Source organism: Ceratotherium simum, chromosome 27, assembly GCF_057802395.1.
Source record: "Ceratotherium simum simum isolate JZ-2026a chromosome 27, ASM5780239v1, whole genome shotgun sequence".
In the NCBI taxonomy this organism is placed as follows: Eukaryota; Metazoa; Chordata; class Mammalia; order Perissodactyla; family Rhinocerotidae; genus Ceratotherium; species Ceratotherium simum.
The window spans coordinates 8,735,840-8,762,921 of NC_141926.1; the positions used below are offsets into that span (position 1 = coordinate 8,735,840).

Genomic DNA, 27,082 nt, shown 5'->3' on the forward strand with positions numbered 1-27,082 from the left:
TAATTTCTGCTTGAATGCTTCTTTCTCATATTTTAGTTTCAGAGTCTTCCCTGACCACTCTGGCTAATGCTGTCCTAACTCTTCTGACAGAGGCTACCAGTTGTGCACAAAAAATATATTCTTCTTCCTGAGCACATGGCTGCACTACACTTTCCAGCCCCCACTGTACTTAGGTATGGCCATGTGACTAAGTTTTAGTCAACAGAATGTGAATGAAAGTTTCTATGTCCTGGCCAGACCTGGCTCACAAAATACCTCCCATGTCCTTCTGCCTGCTGGATACAGCAGACAACCAGGCCCTAAGGGATGGAAGAGCCACAAGGTGGTGGGAGCCCAGAACATGGGAGAGTGCCATGCCACTAACCTCAACACCCATTCAACACTGTTATATAAAAAAGAAAGAAACTTCAGACCCTTTAAACTACCGTATTTTTGGGTCTACCTGCTACCAGTTTGGCCGACTCAAATTACACATGCCACCAAACAAACAGCCCTTCTCCTGCCTTATTTTCTTTTTTATCAATTAATGGTATTTGCAATTTCTACTCATTTTATTCATTTTTTAAATTTACTGCGTCACTGGAAGCTCCAGCAAGGCAAAGCCTGTGTCTCTATCACCAGAGCGAGCGCAGACCATTAAGTATTTCCTCCATGAAGGTGGTATGAGAACCAAACTTCACAAAATACTACTGAAAACAATCCAATACCAAAACAGGCAGAAAGCTCTCAGAAAATACTCATGGTTCTTAAACTATGAAGCTACTCAAATTCATGCATAAGAAATAAGCAAAACAAAATGACACTCTGTCCAATATCATTTTTTATTTCAGACTGATCAAAGACGATCACACTGACTGCTTGTCCAGACTCTGTTAGTGGGAGGTGAAATTGGTAAAACTATATGGAGGACAATTTGGCAACAGCCATCAAAATGACAAATCACATTGCCCTTTGACCCAGCAATTTCACATCCAGGACTTCATGTCACAGATAAACTGCATGTGTGTGAATGACGTCTGTGTAGTGTTACTTGTTACAGCATCATTTACAATAGTAAAAAAGATTGGAAATAAGCTAAACGTCCACTAATAGGAGGCTAGTTGAGATGACTTATGGAATATCTAAACAATGGAATACTATGTGACTGTAAAAAAAAGAAAAAAAAGGAAAAAGCTCTCTACATACTGATACAGAAAGAGCTTCAAGGGCCGGCCCAGTGGCTTAGTGGTTAAGTGCGCGAGCCCTGCTACCGGCAGCCCGGGTTCGGATCCCGGGCGCGCACCGATGCACCACTTCTCCAGCCATGCTGAGGCCGCGTCCCACATACAGCAACTAGAAGGATATGCAACTATGACATACAACTATCTACTGGGGCTTTGAGGAAGGAAAAAAGGAGGAGGATTGGCAATAGATGTTAGCTCAGAGCCGGTCTTCCTCAGCAAAAGGAGGATTAGCATGGATGTTAGCTCAGGGCTGGTCTCCCTCACAAAAAAAAAAAAAAAGAAAAAAAGAAAGAGCTCCAAAATATAAATTAAAAAGTATACGTAAAACATGTAAAAAAAAAAAAAACAAGATATGAAACAGTGTGGGTATGCCACTATTTGTATACAAAGGTTAAGGTTAAGTAAAGAATATATATTTGCACTTGTATGTGCATAAAGTATCTCAAAAAGGATACAAAAAACTAATAACATTAGTTTAGAAACTGGGTGGCCAGAGGACGTGGAATGGAAGACTTCACTGAATCCCCTTTTTTAACCCACATGAATGTAATAACTATTTAAAAATTAAATAAAAAAGCATTAGAGACAAATAAGGCAAAATACTGACTTCTAAGGTGGGAGGTACACAAGGGTCTTATGTTACTCCTGGCATATTTTTATCTGTTTGCATTATCTAATACATTTGGAGGGAGGAAGGGAAAAAAGAAGGAAGGAAGGTCGTTCTAAAAATTAGGGAAAACCTCTGGGAGTGATATTTAATGTAAGACCTGAAGTATAAATAGCAGTTACTCAAGCAAAGAGGGAAGAAAAGCATGCTCCAGGCTGAGCACAGTAAATGTGAGAAATGTGAAAGAGAACATGGTGTATGCCAAAAAATAAGAAAAAATCCAGTGAGACTAGAGTGAATGAAGAGGAGGAAGGATGACCTTACCCAGGTAGAGGTCAGATCATGGCAATCGCTGAGACCTTTGTGAGAAGTCTACATTTTAAGTACAAAGGAAAGCCAAAATTGGTGTTAAAAGTAGGGAAAAGCCAGATCAGACTGCTTTACCGAACGTTCACCTGGCTGCAGAGAGGAGAATGGTGTTGACGGGCGAATGGAATTAGACACTGGAAATCCAGTCAGAATGTTCTTTATAGTAAGACAAGCTAGAGGTGGTTGTAGCAATGTATTTAGGATATTTAGAATCCACACAATTTACTATGTGATTCAGTGTGGGGGATGAGGGAGAGAGGAGTCAAGGATTAACTCCCTAGCCCCCAGGTGTGTGACTTGAGCAAATGGATGAATTTAGGACCAATTGTACAAACAATAGATAAAAGCAGAGAGCTGTGACGAAGGTAAAAATGATGACACCAGCTTATATGATGCATTTGCAGTGTCATGTTGTGGAGACTTTCCAAGTGATATTTATAGTAATCAATTAGAAATAAAGGCCCCAGGGCTCAGGAGTGAGTCTAGGCCAGAAATAAAGGGGTAGAGTGACTTACGTTAAGATGGTTTCCTGCAGTGTAAGAGCGGTGAGCTCAACCAGGAAGTGTGTCAGGTAAGAAGAGAAAGGGCATACCTTGAGGAATACCCATGTTTACACGGCAGGTAGAAGAGGAGGATTCAAAAAAGGAGACAGTGAAGGAAAGGCCAGAGAAGTGGGAGGGAAACGGGAGCATCCCGTCAAGGAAACCAGAGTGAGAGCTTCAAAGAGCAGGGAGAAGTGAACACTGTCAACGTGGTGAGGAATGAGGAAGGATAACCAACTACGCGTGCCCCGGACTCCTCAACAACAGTCACTGGTGACACTGCAAGACCGGCTTCCTGCAGTCGGGAGGTGGCCCACCTGCAGCGGTTCAAGAGTTCTATAAGGGTACAGAAAGAGAGCTCACGGGTAGCAGAAAGGTAGGGCGGGAAAGACAGAGGCCAGGAAAGGTTTTGCTTAAGATGGAAGAGAGCTGGGGATGATCAGATGCTGACAGGAAGAAAGAGCGAGCAGAAGAGGAGAGGCTGCAGACAGAGGAGCCAAAGGCTGAGTAAACGGCAGGAGGAGGAACCGCAGGGCACCAAGGTGGGTTGACCTCAGGCGAGAAGGAATCACCGCCTCTAATGAAAAACGAGAGTAAGAGCAGTGGACGAGCGCACACAGAGGCTGGACAAGGTATCTGGTGATGATACAAAGTGGAGGTGTTCCTGTCTCAAGACTCTTCCTTACACAGCAAGGAGTGAATGAGAACAGATGGGGGAGGTCAAGGGTTTCCAAGAAGAGCAGAAAAGCTTAATGAACTATTAAAGAGAATGAGAGAGAGAGGGGATGACCTGAGAAACATCTAAGATCGCCCAGGAGAGGCTAGTGATGGTAACTAACAGTGGTAACAGTGTATCTCCATGCGTGGTTCTCGCCAGCAGCGAGCAGCAGGCCCAGTCACAAGAACGGGGAGTGATATTCATCAACGTCAGGTTTACTTCACTCATCTAGCAATATGCTGGCCACTCATTATACAACACCATAATGCAGTATTTAGCATGAAAGAACTTATTACTTTACAAAGAGTATTTAATAAATATTTTTACTACCACCATCTGCTTCATCCCATTAAAAAAAAATTACTTAATTAGATCCTCTTCTTTAACAGGTTTAAAAAACAAAGAAAAAGCCTTCAAAAAAACCAAAAACCAAAACAAAGCAATGATAAAAGATCATGAGGGGGAGCAGAGGGCAGAGATGAAGGTCATGAGGCAGGGCAAGTTCTTTAACCCACGAAGCCTCAGTTCCCAACGTAAAATGAAAATCCAAACAGCGTAAGGTTCAAAATGCTGCTGTAGCAAATGAGATACACACAGGAAAAAAACATTTGGAGCAATGGCTGGTACACACCCCAAAAATTTAGCTATTTCTAAACGAGGGAAAAATTGCAAGGATGTGCTTCTTTAGTTATAAATAATTAGAATTCCTTATAAATGAAAAACTATGAACCTTTAGAGTAACGACATACTCATTCTCAAGACACTTGGCATCCAACACTGCTAACCCTGGGTGGGCAGGGGACACGCATCGACGGCGGAGTGCAAGCTTACCTGGGGACTGTGTGTCTCACAGTCCATGGCCTGGACGGCAGCCGTGAAGTGCCCGCCGCTGTGCCGATGCTGATGCGTTGGATCCGACCTGGCTCTCCCACTGTTGCTTGTCCCCGATGATCCACCTTAAGTATCAGAACGCAATACAACTTTAGGTAAAATAACTCCTCCCCAGCCCATTAACAAACTTTAAAAACAATTAAAAATAACCCTCACTTTGTAAAGAAATAGTAAACACTTCAAAACCTAATCTACTGTCAAAAGGACAGACCTGAGCTTGAAGATGTACTGGAGGTGGTGCCCGAAGACTGTGACTGCTCCATCGCAGGACTCGTGGATACACTATTACTTGTATTTGTACCTTCATCGGCTGTTTTCTTGAAAAAACTGTGCTGCAGGGCATAGTAAGGTTGAATTCGAGTTTTGGGGTCATAATCAAGCATCCTTAAAATGAGGTCTTTGAACTTCAAGTAGTCAGCTACCGTATGACCCGATTCCCCAGCACGACGCCCACCAGGTCCTCCTGTTTCTACTCCAAGAATATTATGAAGTTTACGGGTTCCTGGTGGTTTATATTCCTAAAGAGGAGAAAGATAAAAAGGATTTCTCTAAATTTGACAGAAATGTAAAAGCCTACATAACTTAACTTTAAATATGCTTAAATATATTACATGTTGAGGCTTTTATTAAAAAGAATGCTTATAATAAAGTTAGATCCTCTGTATTTTCACACATTACTATTCCAAATGCACTGTAGTTACAGAAATTCAAAATAATGTTGAGACCAAAAATGACTATAAAGATCTAGCACAGGGGTCAGCAAACTATGGTCTGGCCCAGGGCCTGTTTTTGTACAGCCTCAGCTATGAATGGTTTTTATATGTTTAAAGGTTTTAAAAAAAAACAAACAAAACCAAACAAGAATACATAACAGCAGCCCACAAAGCCTAACCCTTTACTATCGGGTCCTTATAAAGGAGGTGTGCCGACCTCTACTCCAGCCCAGCTGTTCTGACTGTCTCTCCTGCCTGATGCCCCTGAGAACCTGGGTGCGCTTCCTTCAGTAACAGTGCTCACTATAGCTGCAGTGATCACTCCAAGTAAAGAATGACTGGTCCAATCCTACCTGATCATATTTAGATAATGAAATCAAAAGTAAATTATTTATGCCTCCCTTTAGAAAATACATTTAATAATAAATTACCTTAAGATGTGTTGAGATTTTCTGAAAACTCACTTTTTAAATAGATAATAATATAACCCTTAAGATCCCTATGAATATTGAATTTATTCAGAATAGCATCACTGGATTTTTGCTTCTAGCTATAATGTAGAAATTTGCAAGAGACCATTGCTCTCACTTTAAAAGCAAGAAAAAATCAGGCAGGTAAGCCACAAAATCATTGCTTTTTAAAAATCCATCGGAGAGCTGAGGACTAAAGAAACCAGAATAAACTAAATTCTAGAAAATGAGAAGCCTTTCCTAGGAGGGAGGAGACTCATGGTGGAAGAAGGAACAAATGCCGTCAATCTAGGTAAGGAGAATCCAGCCCAACTCTGAACCAACTTCTAACAGCTATGTTGGATAGACCGAAGCATGGGGTCAGGCAGACAAGCCCAGACAGGATCCCCTAGGCCACTTCAGGGCAGCAGGCAGAACCGCAGGAAGGACAGAGATTGCCTGAGGCACAAAAAGTTAGGAGTAGGCTGCTGGCTGGGCAATCCTGTACAGAGATCTCTCCAGTCTCCACAAACACTGCTTAAAACCTATGAAGACAGTGGAGAACAGAATTTAAGCCAAGCAAACAAACAAACAAAGCACAGATTCAGTAAAACTACAAACGTTGATTCCCTCAGTCCCACACTAGTGGCCTGACAGACTAAGAGGCATGTCTCGTTCTGAAGGGAAATAAGATTCACTTTCAAAAAAAAAAAAAAAAAATATTTACTTGCACCCCAACTATTCTTAAATACAGAAAGTCCAGCATACATTTAAAAAATTACAGACACAAAAAACAAAAAAAAGGATCCATAATCAAGTGAAAAAAACAGAAGACCCACATAAACAAATGACCCAGAAAGAGGCAGACAGGCATTTAAAAATAACTATTAGGTTAAAGAACTTAGTTCAAAAGCTGGACAACACGTATGAACAGATGGGCAGGATTTCGCAAAAGGAAATGAAAACTACTTTTTTTTTTTTAAGAAAAGGATAAATGTAAATGTGGAAATGCTAGAACTAAAAAATGCAATATCAGAAATGAAGAATCCATTTAATGGTTTTAACAGCAGACTGGACTCAGAAGAAAAAAAACCAAGGAACTAGAAGACAGAGCAAAAAAATCATTCAAACTAAAACAAAAAAGCAAACAGAATGAATAAACCAGAGACCTTTGAGATAATATTAAGCACTATAACATACATTTAATTGGAGAATTAGAAGGAGCAGAGAGAAAGACTGAAGCAGAACAAATATCTGAGAAGATAATATCTGAGGATTTTCGAAAATTAATGAAAGAGATCAACCCACAGATCCAAGAAACTTAGCAAACTCCAAGGAAAATAAATACAAATAAAACTACCTAGGAACATAACAGTCGAACTGCTGAAAAAAATCAAGCATAAAGAGAAAACATCAAATTCAGCCAGGGGGAAGAAGGAGAAACATCATGTACAGAGAACAATACTTAGAAAAACCAGTGACTTCTTTTCAGAAACAATGTAATACAGAAAACAATGTCATCAACATTTTTAAACAATGTCATAACATCTTTTTTCTTTTGCTGAAATATCAACCTAGAATTCTATATCCATGGAAAATATTTTCCCCCAAATTAAGGTGAATGAAGATATTTTCAGATAAATGACTGCTGAGAGAATTCACCAGCAGAAGTTATTCACTAGAAAATAAAAAGTTAAAGAAGTTATTCAGGTTTAAAGAATATAATACCAGGTGGAAGCCAGGAATTACAGAAAGGAATGAAGAACTATGTGGGTAAAGAGAAAATATTTTTTTATTACCTTTGTTTTTTATGTGTTTTTACATCTCTTTAAAAGTCATTTTTTATTTAAGCAGTGTTGTGTTGTGAGGGTTATAATATAAGCAGAAGTATCATATAACAACAATATACAAGAGATGCAAGGAATTAGACAAAAGCACATGGTTATTACATGGTTTATCAAGTGATGATATTATGTGAAGGTCAACTGATAAGTTAAAGACGCAAATAATAAAAGTAACACTAAAAATTACACACAGAGGAATAGCTAAAAAGTCAATAGAGGAGTGAAATAAAATACTGAAAAGTACTGAACCCAAAAGAAGGCAGGAAAGGAGGAACGGGGAACAAAACAGATAAGACAAATAGAACACGAATCACCAGTCTAAAACCCAAGCTTCTGAATAATTAAATGGGCTAAATACTCATTGTGAAAAAAAGAGACTATCAGACTGGATTAAAAAAAGCATGACAACTATATTTTGCATACAAAAGTCATACTTTACACATAAAAGTATGAACAAGTTTAAAGTAAAAGGGTAGAAAAAATATATGAAAATGTTAAGAATAAGAAAGCTGGTATAGCTATAGTAATATCAAAGTAGACAAAGACAAAAATATTAAAGTGGGACATTTCATGATGATGAAAAAGTGAATTTAATACGAAGTCATAACAACACTAAACGGATACAAGCCTATTAAGAGAGCTGGAAAAAAAATAAGCAACTAAAGGAAGATTAAGATAAATCCAAAATTATCACTGAAGATTAACACACACACAACCAAAGTAAGGTTGTAAAAGATGTAAAGAAAAATATCAAACAACCTGACCTATATTGACATTTGTAGACCACTACACCAAACGAACATAAAATACAACTCTTTTCAAGCATCCCACACGGAACATTCACCAAGACAAATTACCTGCTGGGTCATAAAACAAGTCTCAATGAATCTTAAAGGAGTGAAATCATATTTTCTAAAAGACCACAATGCTATTGAATTAGAAATAAGTAACAATGAGATATCTAGAAAATCCTCAAATATTTTGAAATTATATGACAACATTCTAAGTAAAGATGGGTCAATAAAGAAATCACAAGGGAAATTGGAAGTGTTTCAAAATGAATGAGAGTTAAAAATAACATATCAAAAGGTGCAAGATGCAGCTAAAGTAGTGCTTAGAGGGAAATTTATACCATTAAATGCTATAAGAGAAGAAGAAAGATTTAAATAAGTGATCTAAGCTTCTACTTTCAGAATCTAGAAAAAGTAAATTCAACCTGAAGTAAGGAGGAAAAAAGGAAACAATAAAGAGCAAAAATAAATGAAATAGAACTAGACTGAGAATAGGAAAAAACAAAACAAAACAAAACAAAAAAAAAAAAAGCTGGTTGTTTGAAAAGATTAATGAATTTGATAAACCCCTGGCAGTAGTACGTTTAGAAAAAAGGAGAAAACACAAATGACCGATATCAGGAATAAAAGAGAGACTACCACTACAGATCCTCCAGAAATTAAAAGACAATATGAAATATTGTGGATAATTTTATGCTAGCAAATCCAACAACTCCGATGAAGACAAGTTTCTTGAAATACGCAGCTTACCAAAACTAATTCAAAAGGAAAAAGAAAATCTGAATAGCCATATATTTATCAAAAAAACGTGAATTACAATTAATAACCTTCTAACAAAGAACACCCCAGGTCCTGATACTTTCACTGATGAATTCTATTCAACATTTACAAAAGAAATAATGCCAATCTTATACAAATTCTTTCAGAAAAATCAATAAAAAATACTTTCCAATAGTTTTATGAGACTAGCATAATCCTGAGATCAAAACCTAATGAAGATATTACAAAATTTTAGACAAATACTCATTTAATGACAAAGAAACACAATTCTTACCAATAGACTAGCAAATTAAACCCAGTAACATGTACTAGGATAGTGTATCAAGGCTAAGTGTGGTTTATCATAAGTTGAGCTTAATATTCCAAAAATTACTTACTGTATTTCACCAACTAACAGGAGAAAAATCACATGGTCATCTCTATAGATGCAGGAAAAGCATGTGACAATATTCAAAAGCCATTTATGATTTTAAAAAACAAAAAATACCTCTCAAAACACTAAACATAGAAAACTACTCTTTCAACGTGATAGATGGCTATAAAAAATACGCAACTACATTAAAGTTGAATGAATGTGTGCCTTTCCCTTAGACTGGGAACATGGAAAAATGTCTGCTCTCACCATTACTATTCAACATGTGGAGGTCCTAGTTAGTATAAGAAAATAAGAAAAAAACATAAAGGCATACAGATTGAAAGAATAAAACTGTTCATTCACAGAGGACATGACTGTTTAAGCAGAAAATTCTACAGAATCAAAAAAAAGCTAGAACAAATGGGTGAATTTGGCAAGGTCTTAGAATACAAAGTGAATATAAAAAATCAATTTAGTATTTCTACATATTAGCAACGAAAAATCAGAAAATATTTAAAAAATAATGACACAAAGTAGCATCAAAAACTTAGGAATAAATAGAACAAAATATGTGTGAGACCTCTGCAATAAACACTTCAAAGCACCGCTGAGAGAAATTAAAGACCTAAATAAATGGACAGATAAACCGTATGTATAGATTGCAAGTCTCCATACTATTAAGATGTCCATTCTTCTGAATGGAACCTCAGTGCAATCCAAATCAAAATTCCAGCAGGATTTTTTGTAAAAATTTACAAGCCAATTCTAAAATTTATATTTAAATAGAAAAGGACTTGGAGAATAAGAGGAAAAAAAACAAAAAACAATTTTGAAACAGAAGAAAAGAGCTGGTGGATTTCCACCATTTGAATTCGAGACTCACCACAAAGCCACAGTAACCAGCACTGTGGTACTGGTTAAAGGATAGACTGACCATTGGAACAGAAGAGAGTCCAAATATAGACCCGCTCATAAAAGATAAATGTTTTGGACAAAAGTGCCCAGTCAGATCAATAGGGAAAGGCAACTGTTTTCTACACCAAATGATGCTGCAACTACTAGGTAAGCATATGGGGAAAATGAATTTAAACTCCTACACCTCATTCTGTACTCAAAAATTAATTCAAGATGGACCACAGAACTCTAACTGTAAAAGCCAGAATCAAAAGAACTTTCATAAGAAAACAGAGGAGAGTATCTTCACAAACTTAAGGAAGGCAAAGATTTCTTAGAATATAAAAATTCTATTCATAAAAAAAATTGACAAATTTGATTTCATCGATATTAAAATTTTATGTTCATCAAAAGATATCACTTAAGAAAAGAAATAGACAAGCCATAGCCTGGGAAAAAATACTGACATACATGTGACAAAGAACTTATATCCATTATATGTAAAGAACTCCTACAACTCAATAATCCAGAAACAAATGGGCAAAACATTGTCACAAAAGATACACGAATGGCTAATGAGCACATGAAAAGGTGGTCAATATCATTAGTCCTGGGGAAATGCAAATGAAAACCACTATATATCCACCAGAATGACTAAAATCAAAAAGACCAACCATATCAAATGATGAGGATGTCACGCAACTGAAACCCTCAGACGTTGTGGGGATGTAAAACGATAAAACTTCGGAGAACTGTTTGGTATTTTCTTATGAAGGTAAACACACATATAATCCTTACGACTTGGCAATCCTACTTCGAGGTAGTGACTCCAGAGAAATGAAAACCTATGTGTACAAAAGATTTATACAAGAATGTTCCCAGTAGCCTTATTCACGATAGGCCCAAACTGGAAACAACCCAAACATCCACTGACAGGTAAATACAGGTAAATTGTGATATTTTCCTTCAATGGAATACTATGAAACAATAAAATGAAATAACTTCTGAGACACACAACAATATCAATGAATTTCCAAAAAGAATTATGTTTGTTAAGGAAACAAAATAACAAATACAATAGGATTCCATTTATATGAATTTTGCCTACAAATAGGCAAAACTAACCTAAGATGAAAGAAGGTGGGGGGTGGGGTGGGATGACAGAAAAGAATCATGAGAGAACTTTCAGGGTGGTGGAAATTTTCTATATATTGTTTCAGGTAGTGGATACATTGCTGTACATAAAGGTTAAAACTCAACAAACTGAACTCTTAAAATATGCATCTTATTGTATATAAATTATACTCCAACAAAACAGCATCATTTATAGTGTTAATTCTTCATCTTCCCTTCCCCACCAAAGAAAAAATATACATAGTACGTATGGATTTCATTACTAGGAAGTTAAAATGGGCTCTTGAAACACAAAGCAAGAAATTAAAAGTAAAAATAAAATCACTAAGAAAAATCTGCACAAAGAAACTCAATGATAGTACATGCACATCTGTTTATACTGATGGTTAAAACCCCCACTGCAACCTTCATAATGTAATCATTTGGTTATGGATTTGATTTTTTTGTTGTTACAGAAGTTATTTCTGTTTAAAGAGAACTAGTTATTTTATACTTTTAAAAATTAAGTTTCTTAAGTCAGTTGCTAACTGCAGCTAAGGGAAATCTCAAAACCTACAGTTAATTAATATGTAGGTTAAGACACTCACTTTCCATTTTAAGAAAAGATTTATCTACTCTTTTCTGAATGTCCCCCCCCCACAAATAATTTAAAATAATAATAATTATAGCTCAATTTGGGAGAAATGATAGGTTACAGCCCATAGTAGCTTAACTGTAGTTTTATAAAGCAGAGCTTTGGGAAATGGGATGGGATCAACTTTTTATTTAGAAAAAGGATAACAGCAGCAGAGGAAGGAAAAAAAAAAAAAACCCTCAAAATGGAGAAAGCAGTAGTAGCCTATATCACAGAGAGAGAAAACATAAAGGAGGTTTCATATCCTCCATGCTAATTCAAATCAACTGGTAGGAGCTACCTGAACGCTGGTGAAGCTAAGAAGGATGCCCAGGATGTGTTTTGGTTCAATGGGAAAAGGCGTCATGACTGATAAGCTATGTGGACAAAGGCATAAGGACTCAGGACGTCTGCCTGGTATTTTCCATCCCTTCCTTATGGGGAGTAGACATAATTTAGCTGCCAGATATTGCATTGCCTGGAACTTTAGGGATTAAGGCAGAATGCAATAAGTTACAGATCAGTTGTGAAAGATACAACTACATACATATTTTTAAATATTCTAAAGAAAATCATTCGATACTAAAAGTTAAGACTCTACAGGTATATGACAGCGAATTAAAGCAAACCACCGTCACCTTCAGTTCACTGGAAATGACACCTGGTGGCAGCAACGTTAAAATGCAAGGGCAAAATAAAACTGGAGGAAAAGTAACACCTCTTCAGTGTTAAAAATGCAAAGCTACAACCGGCACTACAAGGTGTCTAGTATATGTATCACATACAATCACATACTCATATATTATATTCATTTTGTAACAGAAACAAACTAGATTACAGAATATATGACTATTTTCAAGTATATAAAACAAAAAGGTAAATCAAGATGCAAAATTGCCATTTACTCTAGGAAACTGACATAGTTTAGATATCTAAAAAAAGTTCTCAGATAAAAGAAAAAAGAAAATTATTACAACAAACTCAACGTTTTAAAAATCTCACTTTTAAAGATTTTGGAGATGTGAAATTTCTGCTATCTATGTCACCGCGCTAGGAATCTGAAATCTATCAAAGGACCATCTAGTCAGTTCACATTCTTGTGAATATGAACCATATAGTCAGTTCATGAATTTCTTAAGTCAAAAATCCTTTTCTCCCATCCGAACTAAAAGAAAAGCCATTTACTGCAATTATGACTTCTTCTGTTCACAGCTGTAGTACTGTCAACTGTGACTTCACTATATACCCAAGCTGTGAGAAAAAAAGGTCAAACTTACTGATTCTACTGTTGAAACAAGGCATGGTCATTTGATCAGCTGTCTCACAAGGCAGACATCATGTTTTCAAAATGAAGCCTTAAAGAGAACTCTGACCGTTAAGCAAACATTGGTCCCTACAGATAGTACAGGTCAAACTATATCTGACTTTTGAAGAAAATATATACCTAAGTTATCAACGGAACTGCTAACTCCAACACTGATTTCAAGTAAATACAAAATGAGCTATAAAAAGACAGCTCCAGTGAAAGAAATTACGAAGGCTCGAAAAAAATGTTTCCCTCTTTTACCCGTTTTCCATCTTTGGTCTTCTTTAAGTTCCAAGTGCCATCTGGCAACTTCTCAAAGAACTTTCTTGCTTTTGGTGCTTGGTCAAGAATATGAGCAGGTGGAATACCCAGAACTTCCACTATTTTATTCATCTGATCTACCTGTATTAAAAATAAAAACAAAAAAATCTGTAATTTCTACTGTAGTACATCCCACTTTTGCTCATCAATTCATTCATTCATAAATTATAAACAAACTGACCCTCCCCTGTGTGTCAGGCACTCCTCCAGGCATGGGGCATACAACAAGGAACAAGAGATCAAGTCCCTGTCCTCCTGGAGCCCAACTTCTACAGAGGGGAGGACAGACAACTAAACAAATAAACACACAAATCTATGGTACGTCAGGTGGCCAGCGATACAATGGAGAATAAGGAAGGATTGGAGGGAGCTTTCAAGTTAAGTTTTTGAAAAGTTTTAGTTAAATAACCATCAAAAAAATCCCAGAGGCTTAATAAAGTGTGGACCTAGTAAAGTATGTTTTTTAAACTGCAGACTCATTCACTCAAATACTTATTATCTACTGTATGCTAGAAATCACGCTCAGTAGAATACAGCAGTAAACGAAACAGAAAAAAAATCCCTGCCAGAAAGTTTATATTATAGGGGAAGAGATCACCAGTAAAAAAAACATAATTAAATATATCATGTCAGGTGACAACTAAGAACTATGGAGAAAATTAAAAAGGGATGAGAAGTAAGAACAGTGTTCATTCTGAAAGGTATCCCTGAGAAGGTGACACAAGAGCAGAGACCTAACGGCCATGAGGGAATGAGCCAAGTGCTACCAGGGAAAGAACCAACGCACAGGCTCTGGTGTGGCCTGCAGCTACTGGTTCCACGGAACCACAGAGAAGGCTGTGTGCTGGGTCGGAGAGTGAGGTGAGACGAAGAGAGAGAACAGGAGTCAGAGGGGTTAAGGGTATGGGAGCTACTCAAAGGACTTGGGCTTTTACAATGAGTGAGACGGAAGCCACTGAAATTTCAGGTGACCCTAATATTGTTTAAGCCCATGAAAAAGATACTAATTTACAGGGTAATATTATTTATATAAAACCAAAACCAACACACACTTGACAGTTACTGCCAAAGAGTAGCTCACTAGCTGTGGTTGAAGTGAATTAAAAAGAAGGATGGAAGGGACAAGTATCTGACACTACCTATTAACAGTTGCATAACCTAGTATAAGTTATTAAATTTCTTAGGTCTTTCTTTTCTCATTTATAAAATGAATGGACTGATCAAGGTCTGCAATGGTTAACTTTTCTTTAAAAAAAAATCCCACAAGTGAATAGTTCTAAAACCAATGAAAGCCCCACTCCTCTGACTGCAAGGGAACTTGGCCTCTCCCTTACCGTCCCAGGCAATGCCTGTGACCTTCAAAAATCTTCTAAGAACACAGACTGAAAACCCATGGACTAGAAGAATTACACGTAGTTGTAAGCTCTAAAATTCTATACTCCTAATTTACCCTAAATTATTCAGATCGAATATCCATCAACGCAACTGGTTATCACCTCTTAAATTCCAAGTTATACTCTCAAAATTTACAGCACCATTTACATTGTTTTCAGAGTGGCCCTCATTCCTTCGCTGTCATCTTTTTCTGTTATTACACTTAAATCTGTAAAATTTATACCAAAATACTTAACATTTTCTAATCTAATTGATTGTTCTCTTTCATTAGCAGATTAAAAAATCTCACTTCCCATCTTGTAACTCTAAACTCACCAGTATATGATAATTGAAAACACAGATAAGTTAAAAACTGACCTAACACTTGAATGATTAAGTTGGTAAATAGACATCTTTTCCTAAAACAACTTTCAGATTACACTGTCAGAGATTAAAACCAAAAAGAAACTATGAAAACAAAACAGAATTTGTAAAGCAATCCATCATATACCTCATTGGCTCCACTGAACAAAGGTTCTCCAGTGTGCATTTCAACCAAAATACACCCAAGGGACCACATGTCGATAGCAAGGTCATAAGGCATTCCCAGTAGCACCTCTGGAGACCGATAAAAGCGACTCTGGATATACTGGTATATCTGAAATATATTTCAAAATAGTATTAATTCCAAGATAAGTTTTGTTTAATTGTGGTCAACACTGGATTAAGAACACTGATCTAAAATTAACAGAAAAAAATAATTGGCTAACTTCTAAATTAGGGTTCCATTTACGGATTTCAACATTAGATTACAAATATTGTTTAAAGAATTAAACATTCCAAGAGAGTGGTTAATCTGACTATGAAATGCAAAAGATAAAAATTCAAGCCCTTTCATTTAGTCCAATCCTAACTGGTAATCAAGATATATCTTACACAATTATACCCTACTAGAAGAAAATATTATTGAGAATAACTTATTTCCCTATTAATATTCTTTCCTGCGATGGCTGCCACTTGGTCTATCATTAACTTAACAGCTCAACTGTATAAACAATATGTTTCAGCATTAAGAGTCAAATAAACTCAGTACAGTGAAACTGAAAATTCAGACAACTGTACTGGTCTGGTCTCACAGATAAATCCTAGAAATACGGCCAAATAAAGATTCAATTGGGAGTCACTTCTGACTAATCACTTCTTCTCTGCTCTATCCCTCTCCACCTCAATCTAAGACTTTTTAGGAAAAAAAAAATCTTGAAATGGATTATTTTCAATGAAATAATCTGAGAATGTCTTGAGAGACCAACTCATCTTCATTTAGCCATTATAAATTTATATGTAGAAATATCATTACAGCAAAGGAAGTTTTATTAAGAAAGACAGAGAAAGAAACAAAATCCCCCTGACTTCCTAATTTAACACTTAAACCAGACAGCCAGCAGTGCAGCACTGCTTTCTCACAAAAGCTTCTGTGGCTCCAACCCAGAACTCCAGCCAAGTCTCCAAGAATAATCTCATACTTCCATAAACAGGTCAACTCAACCTTAAGGCCTTCTCAGAGTGAAGAAAGTCTAATTCAAAGGGATCAGTAAGAAGTATTACATTTCCAAGTTTTTATAAGCCAATAGCATCATTAAACCCAAAAGACTTCCTACTACTGAGATTGTCTTATTTCGCTGCTTATGCAAGGAAGTTTGTCACCTTCCTATCCAGCTTGGGTAAAGCAGTGGTTGGATCATCTACCAGGCTGTGCACCAGAATCCTTTCAGGAACTTTTTCTGAAACACACTTGCCCTGCCACCTTCTGCTACTGAGTCAGTAGATCTAGGGTAGGGCCACTGCATGTATATTTTGGAAATGACTTCCCTTGCGATTCTGATAGTTAGCTAACTCACACAGTTAAAAACTCACTGAGCTAAAGGGACAGTTGTCTCAGTTTGGCTGGAGAGAGACAGCAGTGTTTGATATTAGGACAGAACATATGATTTGGTTTAAACGGGGAAACAATTTTCCAAGTCTAAAATCTATTCAATTGACTCTTGAAGATGAGTATATATTTTCCATTCACAATATACTTTATCCTACATTAACCACTATGAGCATCTCTTCATTTTCAGAGGCATCTGAAAAACTGTAAACTTTGCTTCCTACTCCTTCAATTTTTAAAAATTATTTCAATGATCTATAGCATTGCTAGCATTTAACATAATCTGCAGAAAATAACAAAAAGTCAGACAATCCTGTTAGCTGGCTATAAACATTCAAGATTAAATTAACCTGCTATATTTAAAGTCTGGAAAAAAGCTCGAGAGGACAGGAAATCTCACTAAATTTGGAAAAACAAGAAATGGAAAGCCAATGTGAAACAGCATCATCTGAATGTTAGTTGTGTCTTCCTTTTTTTTTTTTTAAAGAAATGCAGTCTCAATACTTGCAAGTAAATAGGAACAGTGTTTAAAAGGAGTAAAATATTATCAAATAAGCCTAATTCCTTTCAAGAGAATAGCCTATAACTTCTTTTTTATATGCAAAACACACTGTTAGAGTAGCTTTCATAATGCTAGAAAGAAGAGTAGGAACATTTGCTTTCCTAAATCAGCTAAACCTAAATCTATTTATTGCTACAGACATGTCTGTTTTTAGCAGTCTGAAGAAAACCAGTTTGGACATGTGTCAGAATTTATATAGAGAAAAGAAAATTTAAATTTATTTATCAAAACAAGTATGTCTATCAACTGTGTCATTTCTATGCTATATTACCATGTGTAACGCAAAATTACTTGCATTTTTTTACCTATCAGTTTTTGAGGAAAAACATTTATCTTGATCTATCTTTAGAGAAATATTTTACAGCAAGGATTCAATGTTCTACTATTGGAATTTCCCCAAATTTATACTAAAACCTCTATTTGGGAAATATAGTTACAAATCACCTAATATTTAATTCACTCATCTCTTATACTCTCTTAGTCTTTTAGCATACTTATAATTTCTAAAAATCCACTTTGAAAAACCAATACCTTCTAATTCAAAGTATTACAATTTGCATTTTAAAAGGTATTTCCCCAAAACAGGTATCAACACAAGTTGATTCAAGTGCTACATTTTACAGATAACCATCCTGTAATTACCTCCAAATTGTATACACATTAATAACATTTCCAATATGTACCTACACTTTAACCTAATTCTATTTTAATTCTCAAGTCCTGAAATATACTTACCCTCTGCCCCAGTTGACAAGAACTGCCGAAGTCAACGATCTTGATTGCACTGCGTTTGGGGTTACAAAGAAGGATATTCTCAGGTTTTAGGTCACAGTGAATGATACTAAGTTCTGGAGTCGCAAGGAAAAGCAGTGCAGTGCACATCTGTTGTGCAAACTTTCGTGTTAGGTTCAAAGAGACACCTCGAAAATTGGTGTTCCTCAACAAGTCATAGAGGTTGTAGGACAGCATTTCAAAAACTAAACAGAGATGGTTTCGAAACATAAAGTGGCGTTTCAAATGCACTGAAAGAGAAAAAAGGTTCATTTTAGATTATGTATACCAATAAAACGAGAATAATGTATGCAAAAACTCTCGATCTATAACATTACAATGTCAAATGCAGAGTGAAATTCATGGCAAAATTTGGAGATCAGCATTCTGCAGTAACAGCAGATTCTTTAATCAGTTAAGAATATCTAACCTGTTCATCTGTTGAATTAAACAGGTCTAGTGTCTGCCAATAAGCAACATAATGTAAGAAGTACCACCAAAATGCCTTGTTTAAAAAAATTAAGTCAGGTCTAACAACACAAGTAGCAAACTGACAAACAGTACTGAGAATACTTCAGTAACTTTATCCTCATTTGTAAGAGAAAGCACTTTTTTTTTTAATTGATGTTTTAATGGTTTCTAACATTGTGAAATTTTTGGGTTGTACATTTTTGTTTGTCCATCACCATATATATGACTCCCTTCACCCCTTGTGCCCGCCCCCCACCCCCACTGCCCCTGGTAACCACAGTCCAGTTTAGAGAAAGCACTTTTTACTTCCCGAGAGACCTACCTCACCACTCCATTTGTCTAAGCCCCACCCACTGGGACCTCCATCTGGGACAATGTAGTACTTGGCAGCCCTCTCTGGGAAGGTCTCGAGATATATACACAACCTACTGCTGAGCCTTAGATTTTACTAGTAGTTTTCTGTAATAATTGTCAAAGGAAGCTATAGATATTCTTCTTTTAGGCAAATAGGACAAATGTTTGAAAATCATGCTTTGTAAGGTATCAGAGTTCATAACCAAGGCATTGGATCATGTTCATCACACTGAGACACGGGACATCTTGTGCAAGACTGAAGGTTTGGGAAAACTTCAAATTAAAGCTCAATCACAAGAAAAAATTATACGTAGGCTTATGAATGGGGAAAGAGTATAGAATACATTACTTGCTATCACTGTTGACCTTAGTGACATAAAACAACATCTGTCAACGTTACCTTCATTTTGGTCTTTTAGTATCAAAAAACGAGAGGTTTCTCTACAGACCTATCTGGAATAACTATGACAGTACTCAGTGTCTGGTCCCTGAGAATGGGGGTACATTGTGCTGTCCTGGTAGTCTTGGACTACCTCCCTGGAAGCAGTGCACATCTGTTTTTGCAAATAATAAAAAGAATCCTTAAAGACTACACAAGAATGTATAATAACTGCTCTTAATCACTGAAGTTCATAGGTTTAAAACTAAAAACATAGCTCGAGGTGACATACGACACCCCAACTCATAGACATGGTCCATGCAAGAGTTTTAATCTGATTAAGCAATAGCTACAAAAGTAATGTGAAAGGTAACTGATGTCAGAATTCCAACGTAATTATGGAAATCCCTCTAAGAAGCTCCATGATTAGAATGTTCTTCCAATGGAAGATCAATCCACTCAGTTCCACCTGACCTCCCGATTCATCATTCATTTACTGAGTATCTACTGTGCGCTGAACAACACTCAAGACACTGTCAAAGAAAGCTTAAACACAAGTTTATTTGTTTAGTCTTTTTAACTATTTTGGGGAGAACGGAAGGTTGGCAAGGCTTTGTTTTAGACCTAAACTTAATTTTCTTTTAACTAGACCATGGCAGATACCAAGTAACACAGGTAAGAAATTATGCTACATGGTAAGAAAAGTAGTTTTTTAAAAGTTCAAAGACTTGAGACTACAAAATTCATCAGAATAAAGTATATTGATCAATCACTTGAAAATAAAAATAAATTATTTACATCATAAAAGAGCAACACGACTTTCAGACAACTTAAATTTAAGGTATCAACTCTACTGGCACAGCTGTGTCTAATTCTAAAGTTCTTTTTTGTTTGTTTTCCAACATAGAACCTCAGTATCTTGAGACACTGCATTCGCCATCTTCCTAAATAAAAACTTAAAAAAATTCATCCAAAAGAATATCTGCAATGACTAACACAATTAATGATCATTAAAGTCAGTTTATTAAAAACAAAAATGACAGCCATTACTATATAGAATTGAATAGCTAACATTTATTGAATACGAACTATATGCCTGCCATGTGTTCTTTCAATAAGGCAGAATTAAAATGTGATAGTAATGCCATCAACATTTTCGCTACTGCTTACACAAACACTCAAAATACAACGCACAAGAGTGAGGAAGAAGGGGTAGGCATGTCCAGAGACCACTTTGTAAGTCAAGAATCCTTAGAATGTCCTTCTTGTGCTTCTAAGCCCCTTGAACGGAAACGGGCTCACCTTAAACTAAGGTATAGCTGACAGTGAACAGCAAACATTCAGTGCGAAGAGAAAAAGTTTTAAATACAAATATTATTACTATGGATTATATTAGATATCTATAGAGAAGAAACTAAAGAAGAAAAATTAACAGTGTAAGCTCATTTTATTATAACAAGTGGGAACGAAGGGTGTTTCATAAATGAAATCTAATCTGAGTATCTGAATCTTACACCGTTTTAAACATCTATTTTTTGTTTCCACCATTTCTGGGGGACTAAAGAACCATAGTGCCCTCCTCTACTTTCTTTTTTGACTTTATTTTATTGTTTGTGAGGAAGATCAGCCCTGAGCTAACATCTGCCAATCCTCCTCTTTTTGCTGAGGAAGACTGGCCCTGGGCTAACATCCATGCCCATCTTCCTCTACTTTATATGGGACGCCGCCACAGCATGGCCTGACAAGCGGTGCATCAGTACGCGCCCAGGATCCAAACCTGGGAACCCCAGGCCGCCGCAGCGGAGCGGGCGCAATCAACTGCTTGCGCCACCAGGCCGGTCCCTCCTCTATTTTCTTAAAAAGGCGTTTGCTAAATAAAATTTAACCCCATGTTTATCAGGTAAAGCCAGCATTTCTGAACACGAGTTGCTATGTATACAGGCCTACTAGAACTTCTATATTTAACTGATCCTAAGGTCTCTATCTCAAAATTGATGGCATCTTATATTTACACTTGGCAGCAATTTGTTTCTTGGTGGCACATAAAATAACTGTGTCTTATAATCATTGTCATCTTAGGTTTGATTAGGAATAGTATTAAAGAAGGTATAATTAGAAGGTGTCTGCCCATCTATCAACTGGCCCTAGACTTCACTATTTTCATAATTCTTCTATCTCCTCTTTTTGTTTCCAGAAGAAACACCATATGACAATGAAACAAACACAGGCTCTGGAGTTAGGCAGAGGTAGGTTCAGATCCTAGCTTCAGAGCCCTGGGGCCTTCGGTACGTTACTCTTTGTACAAACCATCTGTAATACAGGATTCTACCAACTTCCTTACAAGACTGCCATGATTATTAAGGATAATGGAAGAAAAGCACAAGGAACATGGTAGGAGTTCAATAAATAGTGGCTATTATCCCTTTTCTGTTGTAATAAGTCTAACAGCTTCTAATGCTGCCAAACTGACAAATAGCCTAGGGAGGAGCCTAGGCGAGATCTTGGCTCACACATTCCAAAAATGGTTCTATAACCATTAACAACATATTAGCCTACTTCTAACTTTTGAGCTATATTAGAAATGGTTAAAGTTACCAGAAAGAGGACTCTGGATAAACACGCATCACTAAAGCAAACAAATGGCATGTCTAAGTTGCAAGAACCGAGACTGTTCTCCTTTGTTTCTAAATTGTACAGCAGCTGGAATGCACATTCCCAAAGATTTAGAATATCACTGCCAGATCAAGTAACTTCTATAAATCTATGTCCTCCAACAGAAATAAACAGCTGAATTTTTAATCACCCACTTTAAGATAAAATCAACATATTTTCTTACAAAAACAACCATTAACTCAAATTTCTGGTCTGGGTGTGGGCATACTGCTTTGTTTGCCTGTTTGTTTGTTTACCTATATAGTATTTCATTTCAGTGTCATGTTTGTTCATGAGCTCAAGAAGTCGCACTTCTATCTGGGCTTGATTCAGAAAAGCCTTCTTGTTCTTTATTATTTTAATGGCAACCCATTCTTGTTCCACCCGATCATATGCCTTTACAACCTAAAAGAGAAAAAAGATGAATAATCTTCTAACTTCATTAATGGCAACAGTTTCACAACAGTTTACAATTAATTCACCTTAACTGTACATTTCCCTAATTCTCACTTTTCTGACCTTCCTAATTAGAAGAGATCCTGTTCATTTCCATTCAATACCATCCATTCTGCTACTTTACTGTCACTTTAAGTCACTTTTCAATTGAATTTCTTTTGCACTCTTACAGTATTTCTAAATATCTACAAAATAGATAACTTTCTTAACAAAATTAGATTATCTTCCTCCTTCAGCAATAAATTATGAATCTTGCTAAGTGCTTTGGTTTTTCACCTTCCTTACTAAATAACACTATATAACAACTCTTCCAACTACTCTTAATGAGAGAAAAACCTGGCTTAAGCCCCAAGCACATGTGTGAAATATTTAAAAGTTTCTAAGTTATCTGAGAAATGGAGGTAACTTTCTAATTTTAAACTAGATTTTCATAGATAAAAATGTAGGCATGTAACAGAAGAATTAGTTTACACTAAAAAAAAACAAATAACATTACCAGGAAAGTTCCACAAAATAAATTAAATGCTATAATTAGGGGATTTTGTTAAGTTTTAAAATCAGAATCAATGCTAAGGAAAGCAAAGTGTTCAAGAGAAAATCACCATGCAGACCTCTCATTTTAAGTTTTACTCATTTAAAAGGAGTTTCATACTATTAACAAGGAGATTCACAAAAAAATTAGGAAATCAATACATAGATAAAAGAAAACTATATCTCTACAAATCAGAAACAATCACTCTGATTAAATGTTGCTATATTTATAATATTATAAATAGTCTGAATGGGTAAGTTTTAGATACATTTTCTAGCACATTCAGAAAGTCTAGAGATATAAGTAGAACTCCAAGTGATTCCAATGTGTAGGTTACCACTGGAATAGAAGAGAATGGAATGCATGTTCCAAGATCTACGTCATTCAAGGTTAAATATATTGTCAATGACAGATTATAAACAGTTCAGCTGAAATCAAACTTGGAATGAAAAATGCAATTATCTCTGGTTTCACCCAAATCTAAAAAATACTATCATCCACTGTCTTTCAAATCAGACGCTAACCACGTAAATGTCTGACCAAGTGGTTGTGATATTCTTCTGTTTCACTGAGTATATTGACTGCACCAAGAGTTGCAGTTCAGTGCCCAGATCCCAATGGTCTCCGGGACAAAGGCCACTCACAGGGGCCCAACTATTTACTGACTTAGCAAATAGTTAACAGGTTAAATGCTAAGGCAATGGTTTTCAACCCTGAATTACACATTCAAAAGGCAGTTTTTAAAAGCACCAATGTCCAGAATCCAGTCACAGAGATTCTGATTTAATTGGTTTGGAGCCTAGGTATCAGTCCTTTTTTTTTTTTTTCCTCCAAAGCTCCCCAGGAAATTTCAATGTTCAATCAGGATTGATAACCACTAGCTTAAGAAATGAAGGAGCCCCTTTTTTGATAAGGATCTGGCAGAGAATTTAGAGAAAGTCTGACCAAGCCTATATGGAAGACGTTATTTGGTGAGTGACAGGCCCTGAACCTGAAAACACCTCAGCCGAGGAGGGAGGCATCCGTCTGCCTGGTGACTTGGAGTTTGATGTCCAATAGGCCTGTATTTGCATACGTTTACTATGCTCACTTGCTGTTAAGAATCAGAGTCTGAGAAAATTAAAGTGAAGGGGAGGAGGAAAACATCACTCTGGGTTCAAAGACTGAGTATTTAGGGAAAACTAAGTTTAGAATAGGCTGTATGGCCACCATTTTGATGGTGGACATCCTCAAAGTTAGAAAAATGTCCTGTTGAGAGCAACTATCTAAACGTTGGTATAATTTTCCAGGTGGAGACAGCAATCCCTATTATCTAGGGTGCTCACAGTCTTACGTTAAGAGCTGGACCTCAGACAAGCCTTTCCTTAAGAGGCTCTGATACAGAAGCAGAAGCTGCTTCTGACAAAAAAGTAATACTTTCATAAAGAGGGACTCCTAAAATACTGGGAAACCCCTGACTCAGAAGAAAGAGGTTACAGATCAAGGAAAAAGTCCCTGAATTATGTACAATTACCAAAATTCCTTGAAATCACAGAAAGGGGCAGATATCTTATACATGTGACATCAGGCCTGGTAGAGCCACAATGGAGTTACAAAGTTTTCCTAACAACCCTGTTCATACTTCCTCACAGGTTTAAGAGCTTAGATTTTATGGGTCTAGACCTATGGTTGCTAATGGCCTACAGTACACTTTACATCCTAAGCATGATTAGATTGACACATGATGAATTTTTCCACAAGTTGAAGAGGCATATTTTGCTTTCTCTTAGGGCAGGAACAGATAAGAGCAAGCATGCAGGTTTCACAGTTTAAAACACCAAAAATAACAATACATTTTAAAAAGGTAGTTCAGGAAAAGTCATTTTGAGCCCCATTCTATCCTCATCCCAAAAAAGTCAAAAGAAGTATTTAGACTGTAGGTTAATAATTGACTCACTGCACAAAGGTTGCAAGGCAAAGGAGCCTGGGATTAACGGTAAATCACACCTCAAACAAAACAGAGCCCTGTGACTAGATGAGAGAGGAGGATTTATAAGTGGGAACAGCTGGGGGATCCACAGCCAAAGAGAAAGCTTTTTAAAAGTACAAGGACAGAGGTCTGATAGCTCTTGATCTGGGCACCATTGATACAAGAGACTAATGTATGTAGGGTTTTATGCTTTGTATTGGGGCTGGGTGGGCAGGTGAGGAGGGGTGAGTTGTGAGTGGAGAGAAAAGGCCAGGAACAAAAAGAAAAAACCAGGTCCACTGGAGTTCCTTCCACACTTTTCCTGGTAGAAGCTGCCTGAGTGATCCTTTCCATCAGCATTACCCCAATGATCACAGTATTAGCAACACTGAAGCTGAGAGGACTGGACGAACAAAACCTGAAGACCATCTGCCCATTCAGAGGCCTGATATAGTTAGGAGATGAGCTGAGAGAAAAACCCAGGCACAGCCACTGGCTTTCCAAGCCTCCAAGAGTGAGAGGGCACCTGAAAATGCTAATTCTTTTCTCTTTGAAGATGAATATCAGACAGGAAGGTAATTATCTCTAGCACATATAATGAAGAATCATCTATAAACCACACAAAGCCCATATAAAAGAGGCAATACTATCTACTAGTGATCAAAACCAACCGCTTAGTCTTTAGTAAAACACGTACTGGGTAGCTATAGAAAGTAAGTAAAGGAAAAAAAGTCTAACAGACTTTTTTATAGCTGGTACAGTTTTACTATCTTTATAGAGAACTACAATAATCCAAATACATATCTGTTGTTTACATCCATTTACAAATATTGAAAGCATACTACTGAGGAAAGGGTGTAACAACATGATTCACTAAGGAGTTCCTTCTAATTTATGAAATTCAGCATTTTCCATTAAATTACCTGTCCAAAGGAACCTTTGCCTATCAAGGAGTCAATTTCGTAACGATCCATCCACTTTTCTCCGTTTTTTACAATATAATCATAGTTATCATCGTCATAACCATCATTGTAAACCTTCCGCTCCTTCTTATGACTAGAATCGTCTCCCTGGCCCTGTTGGTGTCTTCGCTTCTTTTTTGCATAGTAAACCTGAAACGAGAATATCTAGTGTTAACTGTATAATTTAAATCATTACTGGGGGCGTTCGGGGGGGAGGGGGCAGCATATGTCAAGAGTATGTATCAGACAAATCTGCTATCAATAGGATTTGATGAATTTTTATTCTTTATACCAAACATTAAAAAATGATTTTCTACATAAAAATAAAGAATTTTCCATAGTTGCTCTTTGAATTACAGAATAACACTGATTTATAACCAATGAAAAATGTCTACAGTGAAATTCACTTTAAAATTATACTGTTTATACATTTTATAAATAGATGTTAAGTGACTAGTCCAAAGTATCCCATTCAAGAAGAGTAACAGGACCCAATTTACTTTCACTAAACTAAGGTATAATTTATATACAGTGAGGTGGCATAGACCTTAAGAGTGTAATATGAGGGACTCTGAAAAAAATGTATATGCTGATGTAATCAACAAATGCCAAACAAAATAAAGAACATTTTCATCTTTCTCATGTTCAAGTTCCCTCATGTCTGCTTCCAGTCAATCCCAATTTTATATTTGATCTTAAGGCAAAAGATTTTAAGAATGAAAGTTTAAATGTAGGTGAACTGATGTTTTACTAACATAAAAAGGCCCTCTGGGACATGCCTAGTTAAGCCTATTCTAACAATTAATGAAAAATAGCCACTCCCTCCACTTCGCTTCCCTCCCCCAGACACTAAAGGCCATAAGCCTTGTAGTTGATCACAGATTGAGTTATTTTCCTTATATCTGTTTTTCTTATAGTTTCTAAGACCAGTAAAAAATAATAGGTAGACTAGGCAATAGCCCATGTAATTGGTAACTAACTTTGAGGAAATTATATATTACACTACACAGAATAACATCTGAAAAACTCTAGCTTATAAGGTGGCAAAATAGTTAAAAACAAGCTTCACCGAAGTTAGTTACGGTTAGCAATAGTTAACAGTAGCTTTGTTAACAATCTATCAGATATTAACAAATTGACA

General features: G+C 36.5%; 1 protein-coding gene across 6 annotated transcripts in view; it reads right to left on the reverse strand.

Annotated features, from left to right (window-relative positions):
* The window catches only part of DYRK1A (dual specificity tyrosine phosphorylation regulated kinase 1A), a 142,600-nt gene that overhangs the window by 4,176 nt on the left and 111,342 nt on the right, over window positions 1-27,082 (reverse strand). For all 6 annotated transcript variants that reach the window (XM_087418086.1, XM_087418085.1, XM_087418087.1 and 3 more), the window contains 7 exons: window positions 25,903-26,091; window positions 22,301-22,448; window positions 18,152-18,438; window positions 15,436-15,582; window positions 13,491-13,631; window positions 4,562-4,868; window positions 4,291-4,415 (listed from right to left, as the gene is read on the reverse strand). In XM_087418086.1, coding sequence (XP_087274212.1) covers window positions 4,291-4,415; window positions 4,562-4,868; window positions 13,491-13,631; window positions 15,436-15,582; window positions 18,152-18,438; window positions 22,301-22,448; window positions 25,903-26,091 — 1,344 coding nt within the window. The remainder of the gene's footprint in view (window positions 1-4,290; window positions 4,416-4,561; window positions 4,869-13,490; window positions 13,632-15,435; window positions 15,583-18,151; window positions 18,439-22,300; window positions 22,449-25,902; window positions 26,092-27,082) is intronic.